The sequence below is a fragment of the Microcebus murinus genome, chromosome 16 (assembly GCF_040939455.1).
Source record: "Microcebus murinus isolate Inina chromosome 16, M.murinus_Inina_mat1.0, whole genome shotgun sequence".
Taxonomy (NCBI): domain Eukaryota; kingdom Metazoa; phylum Chordata; class Mammalia; order Primates; family Cheirogaleidae; genus Microcebus; species Microcebus murinus.
In genome coordinates, this window is record NC_134119.1 from 959,450 (window position 1) to 980,588 (window position 21,139).

The 21,139-nt window shown below is 63.7% G+C and overlaps 1 protein-coding gene and 1 long non-coding RNA gene across 2 annotated transcripts; both read right to left on the reverse strand.

The window, feature by feature from the left end:
* Positions 1-5,698: 5,698 nt before the first annotated feature.
* Positions 5,699-6,324, reverse strand: LOC142876842 (uncharacterized). Its single transcript, XR_012923660.1, has 2 exons — positions 6,235-6,324; positions 5,699-5,902 (listed from the first exon to the last, which is right to left on the reverse strand). It is a non-coding gene; the product is annotated as an uncharacterized LOC142876842 (long non-coding RNA).
* Positions 6,325-6,334: 10 nt separating this feature from the next.
* Positions 6,335-18,358, reverse strand: SLC17A9 (solute carrier family 17 member 9). The gene is made up of 13 exons (XM_020281740.2): positions 18,180-18,358; positions 15,635-15,832; positions 15,264-15,403; positions 12,072-12,171; positions 11,065-11,195; positions 10,248-10,344; positions 10,058-10,154; positions 9,409-9,496; positions 8,478-8,512; positions 8,096-8,211; positions 7,219-7,274; positions 7,078-7,107; positions 6,335-6,617 (listed from the first exon to the last, which is right to left on the reverse strand). The coding sequence occupies exons 1-13, from the start codon at positions 18,269-18,271 to the stop codon at positions 6,454-6,456; spliced, it is 1,344 nt and encodes a 447-aa protein (XP_020137329.2). The 5' UTR covers positions 18,272-18,358; the 3' UTR covers positions 6,335-6,453.
* Between the last annotated feature and the right edge of the window lie 2,781 nt (positions 18,359-21,139).

Here is a 21,139-nt window from a genome sequence, read left to right on the forward strand (position 1 = left end):
GGAGTGAGTGTGGGTACACGTGTGTCTGTGTACATGTGTGTGCACTGTGTGCTTTGTGTGCACACGGGCGGACTTGTACATTTGTATCTGTTTGCATGTGCCCATGTATGTGTGCATGTGGCCACATGGGCATGTACACTCTCGGGCACGTGTCTGCAGTATGTGGAGGTGTGCGTGTGTAAGAGTGGGTGCAGTGTCTGTGAGTGTGCTCTACATGAGACAGGCAGAGACAGGAAGAGACAGAGGGAGAGACGGAGAGACAGAGAGACAGAGACAAAGAAAGACAGAGACAGAGACAGAGATGGAGACAGAGGCAGAGACAGAGAGATAGAGAGACAGAAGCAGAGACAGAGGCCACGTGGGCTGGAGGGAGGGTGTGCAGAGTCGGCTGCTGCTGTCTCGCAGGTGAGGGTGTCAGAGAAGGCCCGGGGGCCAGGCTCAGGGACTGGCTGGGGGAGGGGTGATGGGGACGAGCAGGTCATCTGCTCCCAGGCCACCTAGGGGTGGGGGTGGGACACGAGAGAAGCGGGGCCTGGCCGGGGCCTGGGGGGAGCCTTATCTGTCGGGGTGGCTGTGTGGGGCCGGGATTCCCTCTTCCACCCTGGCCTCCTCCAGGGCGGCCTGGCTGCCGCTGGGGGGGCTTCGTCCTGTCCCCCTGGAGCTGCCACTGACCCTCCCCAGAAGCTCAGCGAGCAGAGGCCTGCCCTGTAGCCGACGCCTGCGCCCACTGCTGGCGCTGTTCTGGACAGACACTCCCGGCTGCCTGCTGCCCCCACGGGTCCTCCCCCTCCCCCTCCCTCCTCCCTCCAGGCCCAGCTTCCAGCCCCTAGCACAGCCTGAAACTCTCGGGGCCCTTGGCATCCCCCTAGCCCATGGCCGTCCAGCCGAGTCCCCTCTGCTGCGGCCTGTGACCCCAGGTGGCCACCAGGTCACCAGCCAGACCCTGAGGAGGACATGCCAGGGACGGGCTGGAAGCAGCAGGGCCTAGGTGGGGGCAGGCGGGCGGCAGCCCCCTCCCTGCACCAGCACCAGCCTTACCACCGTCTTTTGTATTCCACAGGCCAAAGGGCCAAGCTTGCCTTTAATTAAAATGCACGTCCTTTAATTAAAGGCCCCATAACACATGAAGGGCACCCGCTGAAATACGACGTGTGACACAGTCATTACCCTGCTGTTAATTACTAATTAATGAAGCTATTTCAATTAATAGCTTTCCTGCCGTGGCTCCCCCCTGGACAGGCCCCGCGCGGGGTGCGCACGCAGCCCTGACGCGCACGTTTGTCCCCGACTCCAGCGCTTCCCAGTTAAGCACGATGCAGTGGAACCGTCACAGTGTGTTTCCAACTCGCCGTCTTTCCTTCCTACCTGCCGCAGGAGCCAGCAGGGAGGCACCGGCAGCCACCGTCCACCGCAGAGCGAGGTCCTGCCAGCCGGGCATCCGTGGCACGTCGTCCCAGCTCAGGTGGCCCCACCTGGGGACGGATGTCTGGGAGCCCCCGATGGGCAGGCGGGGACCTGCAGAGTGCTGCCGGCCTGCGGCTGAAGGCAGAGGTTGGCAGGAGGCTCAGGGCCCCGGGAGACACTGCTCCACCTTTCCCATCTCTAGCCCAAGAGTCACGATCACAAACGTCCCCACACGACTGCCACAAAGACCGGAGCAGCCCTGCAGGCCTCACCCACAGTCACATGGAGAAAAGCCAGGTACAAAGTGGGGCGGATGCTGCAGCCCCCTGCACACCTGCGTGGGCCCTGGCACGTGGGAGCCCGGCCTCCCCTGTCCCCCGTGGGCCAGGGCCCCTGGTGGGTGAAGGCTGCACACCCAGGATGCCGGCGGCCTCCACCCGTGCCCGGTGCCCACGGCAGCCCCACTGCCCGCCCCGAGCCATGGGGTCTGCGGTCGCTGCCGCTCTGGGGCTCTGAGAGAGAGGCCCTGCCGCAGCATGTTCTCGTTAAGGGCAGACAGACGCCCCGCATGTCCAAACCCGCTGGCCCTCGGGAGGAACTCGCTGCAGGGACCCCAGACCGTGGGAGGGGTGGGTTGGTGGGAGGTTCCTGCCACCCCCATCAGGCCCCTGAGAGCCCCCACCCCCCAGGGGCCCTGGTCACACCTGCCAGCCATGCGGGAGGGTCAGGGCCAGGCCCGGCCCCTCCCGGTCTCCCTCCCGCACCACGGACTGGCCATGACCCGACTCCGACATCACTTGGGCTGTCCCCTATGCCAGGAGCGTCATCCTTCCAGCGGGGTCCCTTCTTACCGAGCAGAGCAGCCCTGGGCCACCCCACACCACGTGCCAGGTGGGGACGGGACGGGAGCAGACACAGCCCTGTCCGACGGCGCCCTCTGCCGGCCGGATGGAGAACAAGCGCGGCCATGTCCAAAGGCTGTGGGCTGGTACCCGTGTGCACACGCACACCTGCACACTGGGACCCACGCAGTCACACCTGCACACCGGTACCTGTGTGCACACTCACACTTGCACACTGGGACCCACGCAGTCACACCTGCACACCAGTACCTGTGTGCACACTCACACCTGCACACTGCGACCCACACAGTCACACCTGCACACTGGGACCTGTGTGCACACTCACACCTGCACACTGCGACCCACGCAGTCACACCTGCACACTGGGACCTGTGTGCACACTCACACCTGCACACTGCGACCCACGCAGTCATACCTGCACACCAGTACCTGTGTACACACTCACACCTACACACTGGGATACACACATGCACACCTGCACACTGGGATACACACAGGCTTACACCTGCACACTGGGACACACACACGAACACCTGAACACTGGGATACACACAGGCTCACACCTGCACACTGGGACCCATGCAGTCACACTTGCCCACTGGGACACATGCAGTCACACCTGCACACTGGGACCCACATAGGCTCACACCTGCACAGTGGGACACATGCAGTCACCCCTGCATACTGGGATACACACAGTCACACCTGTACACCAGTACCTGTGTGCCCACTCACACCTGCATACTGGGATACACACAGTCACACCTGCACACTGGGACACATGCAGTCACACCTTTACCTGTGTGCACACTCACACCTGCATACTGGGATACACACAGTCACACCTGCACACTGGGACACATGCAGTCACACCTGTACCTGTGTGCACACTCACACCTGCATACTGGGATACATACAGTCACACCTGCACACTGGGATACATGCAGTCACACCTGTACCTGTGTGCACACTCACACCTGCATACTGGGATACACACAGTCACACCTGCACACTGGGATACATGCAGTCACACCTGTACCTGTGTGCACACTCACACCTGCATACTGGGATACACACAGTCACACCTGCACACTGGGACACACGCAGTCACACCTGTACCTGTGTGCACACTCACACCTGCATACTGGGATACATACACTCACACTTGCACATTGGGAACCACACAGGCTCACACCTGCACATTGGGACCCACACAGGCTCACACCTGCACACTGGGACACACGTAGTCACACCTGCGCACTGGTACCTGTGTGCACACTCATACCTGCACACTGGGATACACACACATCTGCACGCTGGGACCCAAACAGGCTCACACCTGCACACTGGGACACACGCAGTCACACCTGTACCTGTGTGCACACTCACACCTGGATACTGGGATACACACACTCACACTTGCACACTGGGAACCACACAGGCTCACACCTGCACACTGGGACCCACACAGGTTCACACCTGCACACTGGGACACACGTAGTCACACCTGCGCACTGGTACCTGTGTGCACACTCACACCTGCACACTGGGACCCACACAGGCTCACACCTGCACACTGGGACACACGTAGTCACACCTGTGCACTGGTACCTGTGTGCACACTCACACCTGCACACTGGGATACACACACATCTGCACGCTGGGACCCAAACAGGCTCACACCTGCACACTGGGACACACACACAGTCACACCTGCATACCAGTACCTGTGTGTACACGCACACCTGCACACTGGTATACACACATACCTGCACACTGGGACACACATACAGTCACACCTGCACACCAGTACCCTGCCTTGCCACCCACCCCCTCCTCATGTGGGCCTGGAGGTCTCCCATGCCCTGCACCCGGTTCCTCCCCCTCTTCTGCCTAAATAGCCCTGGGAGGCCACCTGCCCACAGCCTGTCACGGCCCCTCCGACAGGACTGCCACGGTCTGGTCAGCGCCGGGCTGTGCCCAAGCCTGGAACTGACCCGGCGGGGGAGGATCAGGGCCGTCTGCTGAACACGCTCCTGATTGAGCCCCCGAAAGGGCGAAGGGCCGCCCTCTGCACCCCCATCACCGGCTGTGCCGCCGCCTCCATCCTCTGCTGGGGCTGGTGCCAAGGAGCCGCCCATGGGGAGGGGTGTCTGCCTGTCAGCCCAGATAACACCCTGGGCCCCTGCAGGGAGTGGGGGGAGGGGCTGGGCTACCGCATCCTGACTCCTGCTCCCCCCTGCAAACCTTCCCCTACTCCGGCCTCAGGGTCCAACAACCCCCACCCCCCACCCCAGCAGGAGAGGCCAGGGAGGTGTCGCCCAACTGCAGGGGACACTCCAGACGGCCACCTGCCATGCCGCAGGCCGAGCCCTGTCCCAGGACACGGCTCCTCCCATGCCCAGAGGGGACAGACAGGGCGCCAGGGTGGGAGGACATTCTGCAGACAGTCGGTGGTGAGAGGGGAGGAGGGGGATCCTCTCACACGCGCAGGTCCTGCCTCGGAACGCATGGGCAAGTTCTCGGGCCGGAGCCCCCGGAGCGTCCCGGGCCTGCGGCTCTCGGGCTACGGCCCAAGGCAGGATCAGGTCAGACGGACCCAGCAGGCCAGACTCACTCGAGATCCAGTCTTACCTTGCGGGTTGTTTTGGCCCAAACCGGGGGACTGCAGGGGATTGTGCCTCCGTGGAAGGCGCGCTGTCGTGGAAGGGGCGCTGTCGTGGAAGGGGCGCTGTCGTGGAAGGGGCGCTGTCGTGGAAGGGGCGCTGTCGTGGAAGGCGCGCTGTCGTGGAAGGCGCGCTGTCGCTCTGTGGCGAGGCGGGGGTCCCACTCCGTGGGAGCCACACGGCCCTGAGAGCTCCGGGCTGCCGGGACAGGCTGGGCTTCCGCTGCGAAGCAGCAGCCGGAACCCAGTGTTGGCTCCACTTCCACGTTTATCTCAACGTTCCCGATCCATGGCGTGGCTGTTCTCAGATTCCTCTGTGACCCGGTTCGGCCCTTCACGAATTCCCTCCTGAATGAGCTACGTAAAATCTTTAACTTGTGTTTATTCTTAACCACTTCGGGACCGGCGTCGACTCTAGCCGACAGCCACAGATGAACGCGCACAGCGACTTTAGCCGACAGCCGTGATGGGACTTTTCTAATTTTTCATTTATCAAAATAAAATTGTGAACATTTAAAAATAAGGTAATGAAAACATACATGTGTATGTTACCTATTCAGATTTATATGACAAGTAAAGCTGCCTGTAAAGTAAAACAAGCTTTCAGTGCTTTCAAGCTTTCCTCATCACACACGAGCAGAAGGGATGTGTCGTCGATGCACAGCATAGACTGTCGTGCGGACTGTGAGTGCCGGCTGTGGGCGAGGTTTCGCAGCCGGTGAGCCGTACCCAAGTGGTTAAAAAACAGAGGTGTTAAATAAAATAATCTTTATAAATAGTTTAATAGTTGTCATTTAAATAAGGCTTTGGTGTAATTCCTCTGCATACGCATCTTGCAAAACCCGTCATCAATTCCTGAGACACCAGCTCCTCGGGCTGAACAAGAGGTCAAGAGGTCGAGAGGTCGGGAGGTCGCAGGGAGACAGGAAGTGGGGTCACCTGGCTCCAGGCATGGGCCCTGCCCCCGGAGCTGAGCGGGTGGAGAGGCCTCTGCTCGTCAGGGACCAGGGACCCCCAGCAGGGTGTCAGCCTGGCTGAGGGAGAGCAGGAGCCCCGAGGCTGTCTGGACTGGGCTCTCCTGCAACCGTGGCCGTGGGGGCGTCGGGCAAAGTCAGGAGATGTTTCTGGTTGTTGAGACAGGGCTGGGGAGGGAGACTAGGAGCGGTGGAGGTTCGAGGATGGTCCCCTCCACAGGTGGGGTCTGCTGTCCCACCACCCCGCCCCGCTGACAGGCACGTGTTGCCACGGTTGGCAGCTGTGGGCGGCCTGCCGGGATCGGATGCTGGATAGAGCACCACTCACCCCGACAGCCATGTGCGGCCACTGTGGGGGGACGTGGGAAGCTGAAGGCCCCAGGGCCTGCCTGGTCCTGCCCCAGGCCCGCCGTGGCTCACGCCTCCTGCCAGCTCCTGTGGACTCCTCTGAGCTGCCGAGGCTCCGGTGCCTCTATTCCACGCCTGCAATGGAGCCTTTGTCCCGGGGCTGCTGGAGCCGGGTCCTCGGAAGGTGGCGGGTCGGGAGCTACAGGTCCTCGTGGGTGGGGCTCAGGTCCACCCGCTGGGCCTGCCCGAACACCAGGAAGGTGCAGAGCCCCAGGTTGCTGGTGATGGCCACCAGGTTGAACAGGTAAGTCCAGGAGCCCGTGGTCTCGATCAGGTAGCCGCCCAGACACACGCCCACGACACCTGGCCCAGGAGAGGCATGGCGGGCTGAGCGCTCCGGGCAGCCCAGGGAGAAAGGCTGCGGTGGGTGGCACCTGGGGGACAGAGCCGCTGTGGCTCCCAGGACTGAACTCTGGTGTCTAAGCCGGGCCAGGCTTAGACTCAGAGGGTCTCCAAGTGGCAGAGACCTCACAGACCACCCAGGAAATGGCTCCTAACGAGCCCCACCTGCTCCCTCCGGAGGGAGCTGAGAGCCAGGGCCAGCAGCGGGGGGCTGAGCCGCAGAGCGAGCCCCCCCACCTGTGTCGACTAGCAGCCCTCCAGCCCACCATCAGGAAGGTCTGTGGCACCTGGGAAGGTGGCCGTGTTCTCTCCCCGGGCCAGCTCTGGGATCGTGCCCTCCCCTGCCACTGGGACCCCTTCCAAAGGGCACCCCCACCCGGCAGCCCTGACAAGGGCTCGAACCCGCAGGAGGGCCCCTCACCTGCCACGGCGCCTGCTGTGTTGGCCACACCTGTGGACAGGCGGGAGCGGCAGAGTGTCAGGACGCAGAGGAAGCCCACTGTGAGTACCGCAGCCCACCCGCCACCGGGGAGGGCCAGGCTGGGGTGACCCACGTCCTCACCAAACAGAAAACCGGCGCAGGATGGGGCCAAGTCCTGAATGTTCACGGAAATGCCGCTGCAGAACCAAGAAGGAGCGGTGAGTGGCCGCGGCCAGTCCCTCGAGTGCCCGGAGCCCCGAGAACGTGGAGGGAAGAAAGGGTTGGCAGTGGCTGGGTTCGGTGGCATCCTAGCACTCTGGGAGGCCGAGGTGGGAGGATCGCTCGAGGTCAGGAGTTCGAAACCAGCCTGAGCAAGAGCGAGACCTTGTCTCTACTATAAATAGAAAGAAATTAATTGGCCAACTAATATATATAGAAAAAATGAGCCGGGCATGGTGGCGCATGCCTGTAGTGCCAGCTACTCGGGAGACTGAGGCAGGAGGATTGCTTGAGCCCAGGAGTTTGAGGTTGCTGTGAGCTAGGCTGATGCCACGGCACTCACTGTAGCCTGGGCAACAAAGCGAGACTCTGTCTCAAAAAAAAAAAAAAAAGAAAGAAAGAAAGGGCTGGTAGAGCCATGGGAGGAGCACTGGGGGACCCCAACTCACCACCGCCCTGAACCAGCCCTCCCTCGAGGTGGACCCCGCTCAGGAAGCTGCTCCTGGGACCAAAGGTGGTAGGAGAAGCTCGGGGCGGCTCCTACACCCTCTTTCCTGCTTCCTGCTTTCAACTGCAGGTGTCTAAAACCACCGGCAGGAGTGCTCCGCGGGGACCCCCTCCCGGCCTCCCAGGCGGGGGCCCTGGTTTTACCGAACCCCAAGCCCTCACTGGCCGGACACCCTCACTAGCTGCGGGGCAGCCTTAGCCTCCGGGACCATGAGTGGGGACCCACCCCGTCCTCCCTGTCCTGGGCCTGGGGGCAGCACGGCGGCCCTGCTGGACAGCGGCCGGCCCTCACCTGTGGTTGAAGGTCTGGAGGCCAATGGAGGCCGAGGCAAAGACCACGGATTGGAGGAAGCTCGAGGTGTGGCCCAGACACAGGGCGAAAATGCCAGACAGGCCAAGGCCCATCACCTGCGGAGAGCACCCAAGACGGCCACCTGGGGTGCACTGCTGGCCCCAGGGTGCCCGGGGCAGGGCTCCCAGGAAGAAGCCCAGCTGCTCACCCCAGGCCCAGGCAGGCCGGCGGGGTGAGGAGCCCTGAGCCGGCCCCCAGTCGACCCAGAGCGCCCCCAAGCGGCCGTCCCAGGAATCGGGCGACTGGGGAGTTCAGCCTGGGGTCCCAGGAGCTGGGGATCAAAGTGGGCTGCCCAGAGAGGGCCACCGGGGGACGCTCCTACCTGCATGAACTTCCGCACCGTGACGGGTCTGTAACCTGAGTGGAGGGGGCCACAGAAGGGGGTTCCCGTCAGCCCACTGTGGACCCCGAGGCGTCCCGAGTGGGCCCCACCCAGCAAGGCCACCGGGGGTCAGGGAGCAGGGAGGGGGCGGCGGCTCCGGATCAAGACGGTGTCTGGTGTCATGGGTGAAAGCACGTGCACTTGGGGGGGTGTACATGCGTGTGTGCAGTGCACCTACACGGCAGTACGTGTGCACGTAGAAAGCACAGAAGGACAGACACATGGACGGCCCAGAAGCGTAACCGGGCAAGTGATTCCCACTTTCTCTGTTTCTCCAGATATTCTAACTTTCCACAAGCAGTGGGCACTACTTCTGTAACCCGGAAGAATATGGACGTTTGAAGAGCAGGTGTAGGTGTGCAGAGTGAGCGTGTGAACACACGTGTGCACCTGCGTGCATGTGTCTAGGAGGACATTGTCCCACAGGAGGCACTGTGGGGCAGCCGGGAGGCGCTGTGACCCACAGTGAACTCAGGCGCCTGCACTGCGGCCCCCCTGATTCGGGGCTCTCTGGGGGTCCCTGTGAAATGGGGGGGCCTGGGGTTTCTGACCCCACCCAGTGCTTTACAGCTGCGCAGAGGGGCAGGGCCTATGGCGAGTCGAGTTGCAGGAGACCCTGAGACCCGGGCACTCTCTCTGTGCTCACCCCCGGCCCCACCCTCCCAGGGACACTGAGGCAGAAAGGAGCGAGTGACATCTGGCCAGGCCCCGAGTAGGCCCGGGGGCAGGAGTCCCACTCAGCTGGGTCCTTGGGGCTGTGTGCCTCTTCCATGCACTGGAGCCGCCTCTCCCGGGAGGGCCCCCCCACGCCCCCCCCCCGGACAGTGAGGCTGACGGTGTGGGGCCCCAGCCCGCCCCTGCCCGGGCTCACCCTGACAGACGAGGTGGTCAGCGAGGAACCCACTGAACACGCTGGCCGGAATGGCCACCAGCCAGGGCACCACGTTGAAGACCCAGCCCTGCGGGAGGAGCCGTGCTCAGGGGGACGGGGCCGGGCAGTCACCTGCAGACAGCTGCCCAGGAAGGCTCTGCCCACCCGGGCTGGGGACCCTGAGGCTGGGGCCCTCCTGGGGGCCGGGGGACAGGCTCCAGCCAGGCTGAGCCCACCCACCGTCACCCCAGCTGGGGGCCAGGTCCCCTAGTGGCTATGTCCCCCACAGCCCAGATCTCCGCACTGCTCCCCACACCTGACAGAGCCCCCGGGGACCCGCCCTGGCCGGGGAACCCACAGCTCAGAGGGTCCTGGTCACCAGAGCCAGGAGGGCAGCAGGACGGCCTTGGAGGAGCTGATACCGTCCCCACCCCGGCTCCTGCTCGGGCGGCCAGACCTAGGTGCCGGCTCCGCAGGAACTGCAGGTCCCAGCCGGGCTCTGGCAAAGCTGCAGCCGTGTGTCCAGCTCTGGGTGTGACGAGAACCTGAGAACCTGAGCGGCACCGGGGCCAAGGGATCCCTCCCAAGGCCAGGGCACAAATTCCCTGCGCAGCCCAGACTTGCACCCTTGGGGCCCTCTCTCCCTCACCTTGGCGTGCGGGAAGGTCTCCTGGAAGAAGGTGGGCAGCCAGGACAGCAGGGTGAAGAAGGAGCAGGCAGAGCAGAGCTGGGAGAAGACGGCCGCCCTGAGGACAGAGGCAGGTGACATGGCTTGGGTGCCCCCAGCCAGAGAGTCCAGCCCTCTGACACCCGCCGCTCGCCTGGGGCCCAGGCCTCACCAGACGGACGGCTTCCGGAAGAGCTGCCTCCAGGGGACCTTGCTGTGCCTGGACACTGGCAGGCCCCGAGCCAGGACGCCCAAGGCCAGGACGAGGTCTGAGGGAGGGGGCGGATTCACGCAGCGGCCACTGGGCCGGACAACTCCGCGTCTGCCCTTCACTGACGTGGGGGCCCAAGTCCGGCTCACACCGGTGGCCCTGAGGGCCCCGCTCCAACAACCCTCCCACGGCCAACTCCAGAGCCCAGGCGGCCGGCCCTGCAGCCCCCGAAAGCTTCTTTTTTTTTTTTCTTTGAGACAGTGTCTCCCTCTGTTGCCCAGGCTAGAGTGAGTGCCGTGGCGTCAGCCTAGCTCACAGCAACCTCAAACTCCTGGGCTCAAGTGATCCTCCTGCCTCAGCCTCCCGAGTAGCTGGGACTACAGGCACGCGCCACCATGCCCGGCTAATTTTTTCTCTATATATCAGTTGGCCAATTAATTTCTTTCTACTTATAGTAGAGACGGGGTCTCGCTCTTGCTCAGGCTGGTTTCGAACTCCTGACCTCGAGCGATCCTCCCGCCTCGGCCTCCCAGAGTGCCAGGATTACAGGCGTGAGCCACCGCACCTGGCCAAAAGCTTCTGTCTGACTTGGGAAGACTCAACCTGCTCCTGCCTGTGCCTCTGCCTGGCAGGTGTCTGCCCAGGTGGCTGCCTCAGCCTGAACTCTCCCACGGAATCGGGTGGATTCTTTGGAGAAGGTCAGAGCCCGTGCAGCCTCTGGGGGTCGGTCGCAGCGGCGGCTGCTGTGCCCAGGGCCAGCCCGCCCGGCCCGCATTACCTTTTTCTCTCAGCAGGTACCTGTGGACGCACCACGCCCAGAGCAGGGTGAGGCCGCCCGAGAAGTAGAAGACGCTCTGCCAGCTGTGCCACTCCAGGAGCGCGGAGCCCACCACCCCGGTCAGCAGCGTCCTGCAGGGACAGGGAGGATGGTGGCCCGGCCTCCCTGGCCGGGAGCAGCTCCCGGGATGCACCCGTGGGAGCCGGGCCCGGAAGGAGGCGCTTTCACCGCCTGTCGGCAGCAGCTCAGAGGCCCCAGCCCACTGCCCCCACTCCCCGCCCGTGCCCCAAGGTCTCAGCCTCCGATCTCACATCCTCAGGGCAGACGCAGCACCTGGCTCAGCCTCGGTGCCGGGAGCAGCCTTCCCGTCCCTCCAGCCCCGCAGGTGACCCTCTCTGCTCCCCACTCAGGACACCCGGGCAATCTGAGTTTTTATTTGAGAAATCTGCCCCCCGCCCTGCATGGGCTGCCCCGGCCCCACCCGCAGGCCCCCCTGCCGCCCCTGAGCCTCCACAAGGGTACAATGAGGCCTGAGCCGGTGGTTGGGAGCCTCTGCCAGCCCTGGCTGCCTCCACCCACCCTGCTACAGCCAGGAGACGCCCCTCCGCCCGGAAGAGGCCTCAGGCAGCCCGGACCCGCCCCAGGGCTGGGTGCTGGGAGGGAGGCCCAGGCGCAGGTTTCCACGTCATGGAGGACGAGCCTCCCCCAGCCTCCAGCACAGGCTGCAGGCTCGGCCCGACAGGCCGCTCCCAGCAGCAGACGGTGGGGACAGTATCTGGCCCCAGTAGACGAACCAGCGATGTGGGAATGAGATGCAGCGGCCACGGCCAGCCCCACCCCGCCAGCCGCCCCAGAAAGACAGAAATTTGAGCAAAGAGAAACGCTTTACACAGGCGGAGCCGGACGTGCCCGCTAGCCCCGCCTCACCGCGGTGGTCCTGCGTCCGCCCCCAGACGGGAGGCCGCCCCACATGGGGCACCAGAGGGGCCTCTGCGGCCAGCACTCACCCCACCTGGGAGCCGGCGCCCACGGTGCTGTACGTGAAGGCCCGCTCGCTCTCCCGCACCTTCCGCGACAGCAGGCTGGTCAGGGCAGGGAAGTGAACGCCTGCAACAGGACGGACGGGCGGGTCTCGGTCCACCCAGGGCCTGCCCTTGCGGCTGAGGGCCAGGCTGGGGCTCCCCGGCCTCCACTCAGGCTGGACACCAGACGCCCACGCTCCCCTCGCCACCCCCCAGAGGAAGCGCTCGGCTGGGCGAGGGGCCCTCGTGGGAGCAGCCGCGAGAAGACGTCTGCTCCCAGCGGGCTTTCCTGCCTCACACGCACACGTATGCACACGCCCGCCACCAGCACACGGCTCCTGGCTGTGCCCTGCGAGTCCTCACACTGACACAGGCGTGCACACGCGTGATGTGCACACACGAGACGTGCACACGCACACGCACACGTGCGTACATGCCCGCCACCAGCACACGGCTCCTGGCTGTGCCCTGCGAGTCCTCACACTGACACAGGCGTGCACACGCGTGATGTGCACACACGAGACGTGCACACGCACACACGTTTCCTACCTGCACACCAACCGGCTGCTCGGCTGTGCTGCAGGGCACCCACACGCGCTGCGCGCACATGTGAGCCGGGCTCACACACAGACGCACACGCTTTTCCCCAGGAAGGCTGTCCCCACGTTCTACCCGTCGCACTTCCTGCTAGGGTTTCTCTCGGACAAAGCGTTCTCCGGCAGCTTAGAGGTTTGGCCACCACCTCGCAACCCCACGTCCCCTCCGATCCAGGGGGTCCGGAGCCTGGCCTGGAGGGGCTCTGCCGGGGCTCCACCTGGGGGCTGCCATGACAGCAGGAACCCGAGACCCGTGTCTGCAGGGCACTGACTCTGCACGCTACATTCATGGTATCGCCACGCATGACTAACACACAGGAAATGGTTGCCTGACTAACTCCTGGAGTCACAGAGAGTTTATTGATATGGTTGGTCGTGGCCCAGGGGGCAGGGGCAGGTCCTGTTCTCTCCAGGGCTGTGAGCCGCCCACCACCAGGGGTCCCTCGAGCCCCCTAGATGGTGCACACCGCCCCCCCCCCCGCCCCCGCGGGCACCTTTGCCCCCACCCTGCGGGACCGGCCGCTGCGAGGGTGGTGCTCACAGTCATTCCGTGGCTACCTTTGCTGCCACCCGGCCCCCACAGTAGCTTTTGTGCAGACGATGACAGCTGGCATCCCAACATGCCAGACCTTGGAGAGCTTCTAGAAAACAGGGTGCTTCGGGTCTCGGCAGCACAAACCGCTGCCCGGCTGCTCGCAGGTGGCCCACGGCCTCGGCTGCCCTGCCAGGGTCCCCCAGGCTGCCCACGAGGACAGCCACCTGCAGGCCCGAGGTCCGGGAACCTGGTCAGCAGCGGGCAGGGAGACTGACACACCCAGCCCGGTTCAAGGCAGTTACTGTTTTCTTAATTGTGTCAGTATTTGGCCCCCTCACCTAGAACATGCAGATGACAATGCGGCCACAGCAGACCGGTCCCCCTCCCTGCGCTGGTCCCCTACTCCCTCTGCATCTCCTCACGGGCTCTGAGGGTGGGCTCTGAGGGTCTCGCCAGCCCAGCTGTGCTTGGGGAGGGGGAGATGCTGGAAGGGCAGGCTCTGGGATGCGTCCCCGGTCCCCAGTCCCCGTAGGCGCACAAACTTCAATAGTCCCTCCTACTCATGCACCCCTTCGAGCCCCATGCGGGCCCAGGTGGAGCTGGGGTCCCCATGTTTCCCAGGTGATGCCTCCAGACCACAGGGGGGGCCTTTCTCTAGGGCAGACCCTTCCCTAGCTCTAGGGGTTTCCTTAGATGCCCTCCAGGCCTGAAACCCAGTGAGGAGGAGAGGGAGGGGAGTGGAGAAGGGAGGGGAGAGGGAGGAGAGGAGGGAGGGGAGAGGGAGGGGAGAGGGAGAGGAGAGGGAGAGGAGAGGGAGGAGGAGAGGGAGGAGGAGAGGGAGGGGAGAGGGAGGGGAGAGGGAGAGGAGAGGGAGGAGGAGAGGGAGGAGAGAGGGAGAGGAGAGGGAGGGGAGAGGGAGGGGAGTGGAGAAGGAGGGGAGAGGGAGGGGAGAGGGAGGAGAGGGAGGAGAGAGGGAGGGGAGAGGGAGTAGAGAAGGGAGTGGAGAAGGTAGGAGAGAGGGAGGGGAGAAGGAGGGGAGAGGGAGGGGAGTGGAGAAGGGAGGGGAGAGGGAGGGGAGAGGGAGGGGAGTGGAGAAGGGAGGGGAGAGGGAGGGGAGAGGGAAGGGAGAGGGAGGGGAGAGGGAGGGGAGTGGAGAAGGGAGGGGAGAGGGAGGGGAGAGGGAGGAGAGAGGGAGTGGAGAAGGGAGGGGAGAGGGAGGAGAGAGGGAGGGGAGAGGGAAGGGAGAGGGAGGGGAGAGGGAGGGGAGTGGGGAAGGGAGGGGAGAGGGAGTGGAGAAGGGAGGAGAGAGGGAGGGGAGAGGGAGGGGAGTGGGAGAGGAGAGGGAGGGGAGAGGGAGGGGAGAGGGAGGGGAGTGGAGAAGGGAGGAGAGAGGGAGGGAAGAGGGAGGGGAGAGGGAGGGGAGAGGGAGGAGAGTGGAGAAGGGAGGAGAGAGGGAGGGGAGAGGGAGGGGAGAGGGAGGAGAGTGGAGAAGGGAGGAGACAGGGAGGGGAGAGGGAGGGGAGGGGAGAGGGAGGAGAGAGGGAGGGGGAGAGGGATGCCCCTCCATGGGCTTGGAACAGCCAGAGCAGCTCCAGGGAGCTGAGCCCAGCTGCCCGGCCTGGTGCTGCCCGGCCTGGTGCTGGCTCTGGGGGGAGGACGAGGCGTGAGGAGGGGCCACAGGGTGCGTGGGGCGCCCAGGCAGGCCAGGCCAGCTGGAGGCCGAGCTGTGTCTCCAGCGGACCCCAGCCAAGCAGGGAGCCCACTGTTCTCTGACAGTCAGCAGGGCCTGGTGTGAGAGCCACCACCAGCTAGTGACACAGATGCGTGAAGCCCACAGCCCACAGCAGGTCCCTCACAGCTGGCGACCAAGTTCCGTGCCGGGAGACAAGTTTACCGTGTGATGTCCCATCTGATCCTGCGTGTCACTGCAGAGATCGGGCGCCTAGAGAGGGCACACACGCATGCACACATGCACACACACACGCACACGCCCCTGGCACAGGGGCTGAAGGGCAGAGTGTGAGGGCAGAGCCCGAGGCCCCTCACCTTGGAGCAGGCCCATGAGGACTCGAGACAAGGTCATGCAGACCAGGTGGGCACCACCCAGGTGCTCGAGCAGGGGCGTGGCAGCCGTGATGGAGCCCCAGGCCGAGGCTGATAGCACAATGACCTTCTCACCCCCAATCCTGGAGGGGAGGCAGAGGGAGGTTAGGGTTAGGGTTAGGGTTCAGGACTCACCCTGGCCTGCTTCCTGCCCTCCCCTCTGCGGGCCCTGCCATGGCCCCAGGGCTGGCCTGACCCCTCCCTCTCCCGCCCTGCTCCCCAAACTCATTTGCCAAGCTCCCTCCACAGGAGCCGGCCTGCCCACCCGGACCCTGTGGGGCACCCCCTGCAGCCGGGCCATGGGGGGTGGTTACCGGTCCCCGAGGTGGCCGCCCACGACCTGCGTCAGGCAGTAGCCCCAGAAGAAGCTGCTGAGCACGACGCCGGCCTCCTTCTTGTTCCAGCCGAAGTCCTGGCTCATGGCGACGGTGCACATGGGCAGGCTGGCGCGGGCGCAGTAGAGCAGGCAGGTGCCCAGCAGCAGGGCCGCTGTCCACGCCTGGCACTCGGGCCTGCAGGAGAGGAGAGCCTGCTGAACGGCCCAACAAGACGCCCCTGTCACATCAGACAGGGAGGAGCCCCCTGCAACGTGAAGAACGGAGTCCCTGACATCTCGCACGCTGCCGAAATCCCGGCTCCAGCCTGCGTGAGCTGAGGCTCCCCCAGATCGGTGCCCCTCCCGTGTGGACAAGGTGCTCTTTGTCCTGGGCTTACTGATGGGGTGTGCTTTCAACACCATCCTCTACAGCCAGCGTCCGCTCTGGGGACAATTGGTGACTCGTGAGGCCAGCCCCACACCTGGCACTGGCCTGGGAACAGGCACCAGGTCTGCTCCTTCCAAGCGAGCCCTGCCCTGGGTTACTGGGCAGCAGAGAGAGATACAGTCCAACCTGCCGGCTGGCCGGGCCCACCTGCCCGCACGCCCACTGTTTACCGCCCCCACGCTCGAGCTCTCTGCAAACACACACAGTTTGTTTTCTGCAGAGGATCCCGGCAGGGGCACGGAGGCAGCACCCTTAACTTCCCACTCCAGGCCACAGGGTCCAAAGGTGCCTTTAAAGGGAGCTGTATCCCTCATGTGGTCAAGTAGCGGCCACCCCTCCCCAGGCGCCTCTCGCCTCATTTGCCTCTGGGTGAGTGGAAAGCCTGGGGGGCTGAACCCCTCGTGGAATCATACTGAGAATGCTGCACCACCCAACAGCCCGGCCTCCTTAGCGGAAGTCAGTCTGCCCAGAGCAGCAACGGGGCTGGGGGCCCCTTGGGCTGTGTGGGGTGGGGGCTGAGTGCCCCTCGAGAGGCCAGGAGGCACCACCTTCCGTCCCTGCGCTGGGTGGGTGGTGCCCACCAAGGCTGGCAAAGGGGCACAGAACAAGGAAGTCCCCACCCGCCAAGGGCAGAGCAGGACCCCAGGCCCAAAACCCAACATCCTCTGGGATTGGGCGGAACCAGAAATCTCCCTCCCTGCCCCCACGTGCCCCCAGCCCAGCAGGTGCTTCCTGCACAGGGGACCCACACTGAGCACGCAGACTGTCACGTGGCCGCTCAAGTCAGAAAAGGGAACGTGCTGGTGCCAGGGCCTCGGGGCCAGGACGGCAACAAGCTGCACAGGACGCTCAGGTCTGGGCCACCCCCCCAAACCCTGCGCCTCTGGCACCGCCCCCACCATCCCTGTGCCGTGGCTGAAGAGTGACTGTCTGTGTGGAGGGCGGTCAGTGTCAAGAGCAGCACCTGCCACCATTGTCACTGCCCACGTGCGGGTGTGGACGCCTGGGTCCCTGACCAGGTCCCTGTGAAGCAAGTGTCACGGCAGCGGCGAGCACCCATTCCAGGCAGCGCAGGGGTGAGGCGGGTAGGGCCAAGGCCAGACAGGCCAGTAAAACACTACCCAGAGTGTAGTGCAGGCCTCGCCTGGACATGGATAAACACGGGCTAGGCAGGCCTCCCCCTCGTTGGCACCTGGCAGGGAAACGCAGCCAGGGCTGTAATTTGGGCCCTCCCCACATAGCCTCTGCTCAGAGGCCTCTCCTTCCGGAAGGTGCCCCCCCTGCTCCAGCATCCCAGGTGGCACCGTCCCTCAGGCCTTCCTGCTACTCCACCGGGCAGTGCTAGGGTCCTGCCCCACCCAGCTGGACGGTGCCATTCCCCTGCAGGTGGAGGGGCAGGTTCCCCGGGGACTCGCAGTTGGCTCAGGAGTCCACAGGGCCGGGGCCTGGCTGCCTGGGCTGAGGGGCCTAGCCCACAGAACCAGAGGCAGTGGTGGCTCTTTTGTAGCTTGGGGCTCCTCCTGGGGGTTCTCATTCATGTCCCCTCACTAGCTGGGCAATGGACAGCTGTCACCTTCTCACTGTGGTTTCTGTGGGTGCCACCTGCCCAGGAAGACTTCTGCAGGGAGCAGTGGGTTATGGAAACAGAACATGAAAGGGGCAGGTATCCTGCATGGCCTTTCTCCCCACTGCTGAACCCTCCCAGGAGCACCCCCCTCCCAGCCGGCACATGGTGGCAGCACCCCACCATCTGGCCACAGGCTCCAGCCTGTGCCCGGCACTCAGCCCCGACCACCCCCCAGTCTGCCTGAACTGCCCGAGCTGACTCATAAATGGCGTGGACACACCTCCTCACCATCCAGGACCACGCCCCCAGCTGCCTGCCAGACGCCCAGGGCCCAGGGCTGGGAGAAGGGCTGTGGAGCATGGCCCAGGTCATAGGTGTGATGGCAGGGAGGAAGGTGGGGCACTCTGGGTGTCCTTCCTCCCTGCGAAGGGTCTGGGCTGGCAGCCCCAGGCCAGAGGAGCCCTCCCCACCCAGCAAGGTCCCACCCCAACACATCTCAGCTTCCTCCCCAAAAGTCCCCTCCCTTACCTGGACCACTGGGTGTCCTCAGCCGTGTCCCTGCGGGCCTCGTCTAGGGGCGGCTGCATCAGGCTTGGGGCACTAGGACGTGGGCACAGCATGTCCTAATGCCTAGCAGGCCCTCCCAACTCCCGGCCAGGCCGACCCAGCCAGGCAGCACCGCCCAAGTCCACGTGTCAGTCCCAGCAGCGCTTCCGTTTGGCGCTCCCAGGACGTGTCGCCCCCAGACGGCCACCAGGGCGGGAGCGCGGGGCGGGGCATGCCATTGGGTCCCCGCCCCACCCTGCCCGGCCCACGTCCGTCCACCAGGGGAGGTCAGATGCAGCCTGAGGTTGGCACGGAGGCTTCGGAGACAGCCCGGGGAGGTGGGGGGGACCTGGCCCCAGAGGTGCGTGCCAGGGATCCTGCACAGGGCAGGGAGCCGAGGGGGGATTCCGGTCCCTGAAATAAGGGGTGATGGTGTTCGGGAACTCACTGGGTTGTATACTGGTCAAATGGAAATTAGCAACGGCCTCTCTACTGAGTGCAAAGGCAGTGAAAACCCACAGGAACCGGTTCTTAAATGGCTCTTTGGGGACAGGTTCCACTCCTGGGACCGTGAGCCAGGCCTGGGAGGGATGGTTCTTCAGACGCTGGCCTGTGTCCACGCAACAGATGCTCGCTGACAGGCGATGAAGGTTGTCATTGGCCCCTGGGCTCACTGGCAAAGGTGTTCTGAGCACAGACCACATGCTGTGCTCTGGGCTGGGGGAGGGGTGGGGGTGCCCCCTGTGGGGTATCTCCAGCTATGGATGTCAGCTCAAGAACTTCAGGGCACATCCTACCTCTCCCAGGGGCCTCCTCCTCAGACACCCTCACCCCACCCGCACACCTCCGGAAAGCCATCTTCCACAAAGCAGACATCATGCTGTGCTGAAGGCTTGGGAGTGCGCTTAGAACAACCCAAACTTACCCTCCACCCTCTCTGTACCTGCCCAGTCTTCCCGCACCTAGCTCCCCTAGGCTTGCTGAGCAGACATTAAAAGGGCATCGGCATCTAAAAGCAAGGCCGACCTTCCATCATCCATATTTGATGTTCAGGACCTGGTAGTGGAGAGGGGTTTAGCTCCCCAAATAGCCCCAGCCACAGCCAAGAAGTTTGGAAGTTGTTGCCAAACTTGCTATCAACACGCTCTATTCTCCTGGTAATGTGCTTGTTGCCCACTGCATGCGGCCACTGCAGTGGTCATTTGTCGCCTGGTTACCCACAGCCCCCTCCCCTCGGAGCTGACATTCTGGGGCTGGTAGACAAACAGCGAAAAGGAGGCCAGGGTGGGCGTGTTGTTTCCCGTGGGCTGGGCTGGGGCACACCTAGATGCCCGTTCCAGTGAGGTCTGGTGAGTACAGGGGCAGGCCACGCGCACAGTCTGGTGCCTGGTGTGGCCAGCATGGTGGAAGCAGACCCACGGGCCTTGGAGGCCAGGTAAAGACCAGCCCCGGGTCGGAGTCAGGAAGCCTCCATGGTGTCATGGGACCATTCTGGCCACTGTGCGCACAGCTCCGGTAGCCAGGGTGGAGACAGGGAGAACAAGGCCCCAGGGGCAAGGCAGGCTCCAACTGGGCTGGGAGTTCCCACCCTCACCTAGGGGAAGGTGACACAGGGCCACATCTCCCAGGGGGGCTGTCCGTGCTGGGTGCTGGCAGTGGACACACAAGCTCCAGGATTCTGGGTGATTCTGTGAGTTGCCCCACACCCCGCCAACAAACAATCTTTGAGGTTTAAGGTGAAAAATTACGCACGGAGAGGATGACAGCAGACGGTTAACACGTGGGTTTTCAAGGATGGAGGGTGATCCTGGTGACAGCTGTCACACCAGCACCCACAGGTCGTCACTCCTGGAGGGCTGTGTCCTGTCTAACTTCAGTTCACTGCGAGGGCTGCTGTGGGGACACGCTGGCTTCTTAGCCATCCCACACTCACCACTGTGGTTCCCGGGTACCACCGCCACTGTGCCAGCCCTGCCAAGGACCCCCGCGGTCTTCGAAGAGAGCCCAGCACGGCGTCGTCTCACACAGGAAGACACGCCATACCCAGGCCCAGGCCTCCTCCTTACACCCACATAGCCCCTGCCCTTGTCAGCCTGACGCCTGCAATTCTAAAGACGGGAAGTCCGAACGAGGAGGACTGACCCGTTACATCTCCCCACAGTCACTGCGTCGGGACATCTGCAGAGACTGGGGTTCACCTCTGGAGCTGAGTCAACACTGAATGGTCGGCAAAAACAGGACAAAGAACTGTGTGAGATTTCACCAGAAACCAGAAAGATGGAACTTCACGACACAACAAATGGAGTGCAATGTGGGCTCTACACAGAGAGTAACTCTGGAAGGTTCTGGAACAGTTCATTCTTCTCAAAGGGCTGGTGAATTCCTTGTGTGAATCTCAGAAACACGGCCGTTCAACATTCCTGAAACTGGAACGCCCAGACATTAAGGACTGGCCCGGCACAGGAAGGTGTGGAGCAGCAGGGACAAGCGCCTGGCCAGTCCCCTGGCTTCTGGCTGGCGGCCACCGCCGCCTCTCCTGCTCCTCCGGGACACCCCATGACAGACGATCCTTGGTGACAGGTCATCTTGCTCCACTTTCAAAAGCCAGGTGGGAAAATTATGACAGCCAGACAAGACAGACACCGTGATCCACAGCAGTGAGACCACCGTGTGTGGGCAAAGCCCGAAGTGCTCCAGGTAGCAGAAGGCACAGCCACGTGGAGACTGGGTCTGAGAGCAACGCCTCAGGCAGCAGCGGCTCAGCCACTCCTGCCTGGTCACTGAGCTTACACCTTCCAGCCCAACATGCAGAGCATCTCTTCACACAAGCCGCCACCCACGGCACGGCAAGCAACTGCACGCCAGAAGCCTTCCTCTCTCCAAAGCTCAAAATGCCCGTCTGCAGCCCACAGGCGCGTGCAGTAGGTGAGCTCGTCGCACGC

What these genes read in the sequence shown, in the direction of transcription:
- SLC17A9 (XM_020281740.2), bottom strand. Translation starts at nt 18,271, where the DNA reads ATGCTGTGCCCACGTCCTAGTGCCCCAAGCCTGATGCAGCCGCCCCTA. An exon ending in CCTCATGGGCCTGCTCCAAG is followed by an intron (nt 12,172 to 15,263) that starts GTGAGGGGCCTC and finishes GTCCTGTTGCAG; the next exon opens with GCGTTCACTTCCCTGCCCTG. An exon ending in GGCGCCGGCTCCCAGGTGGG is followed by an intron (nt 11,196 to 12,071) that starts GTGAGTGCTGGC and finishes CTGTCCCTGCAG; the next exon opens with GACGCTGCTGACCGGGGTGG.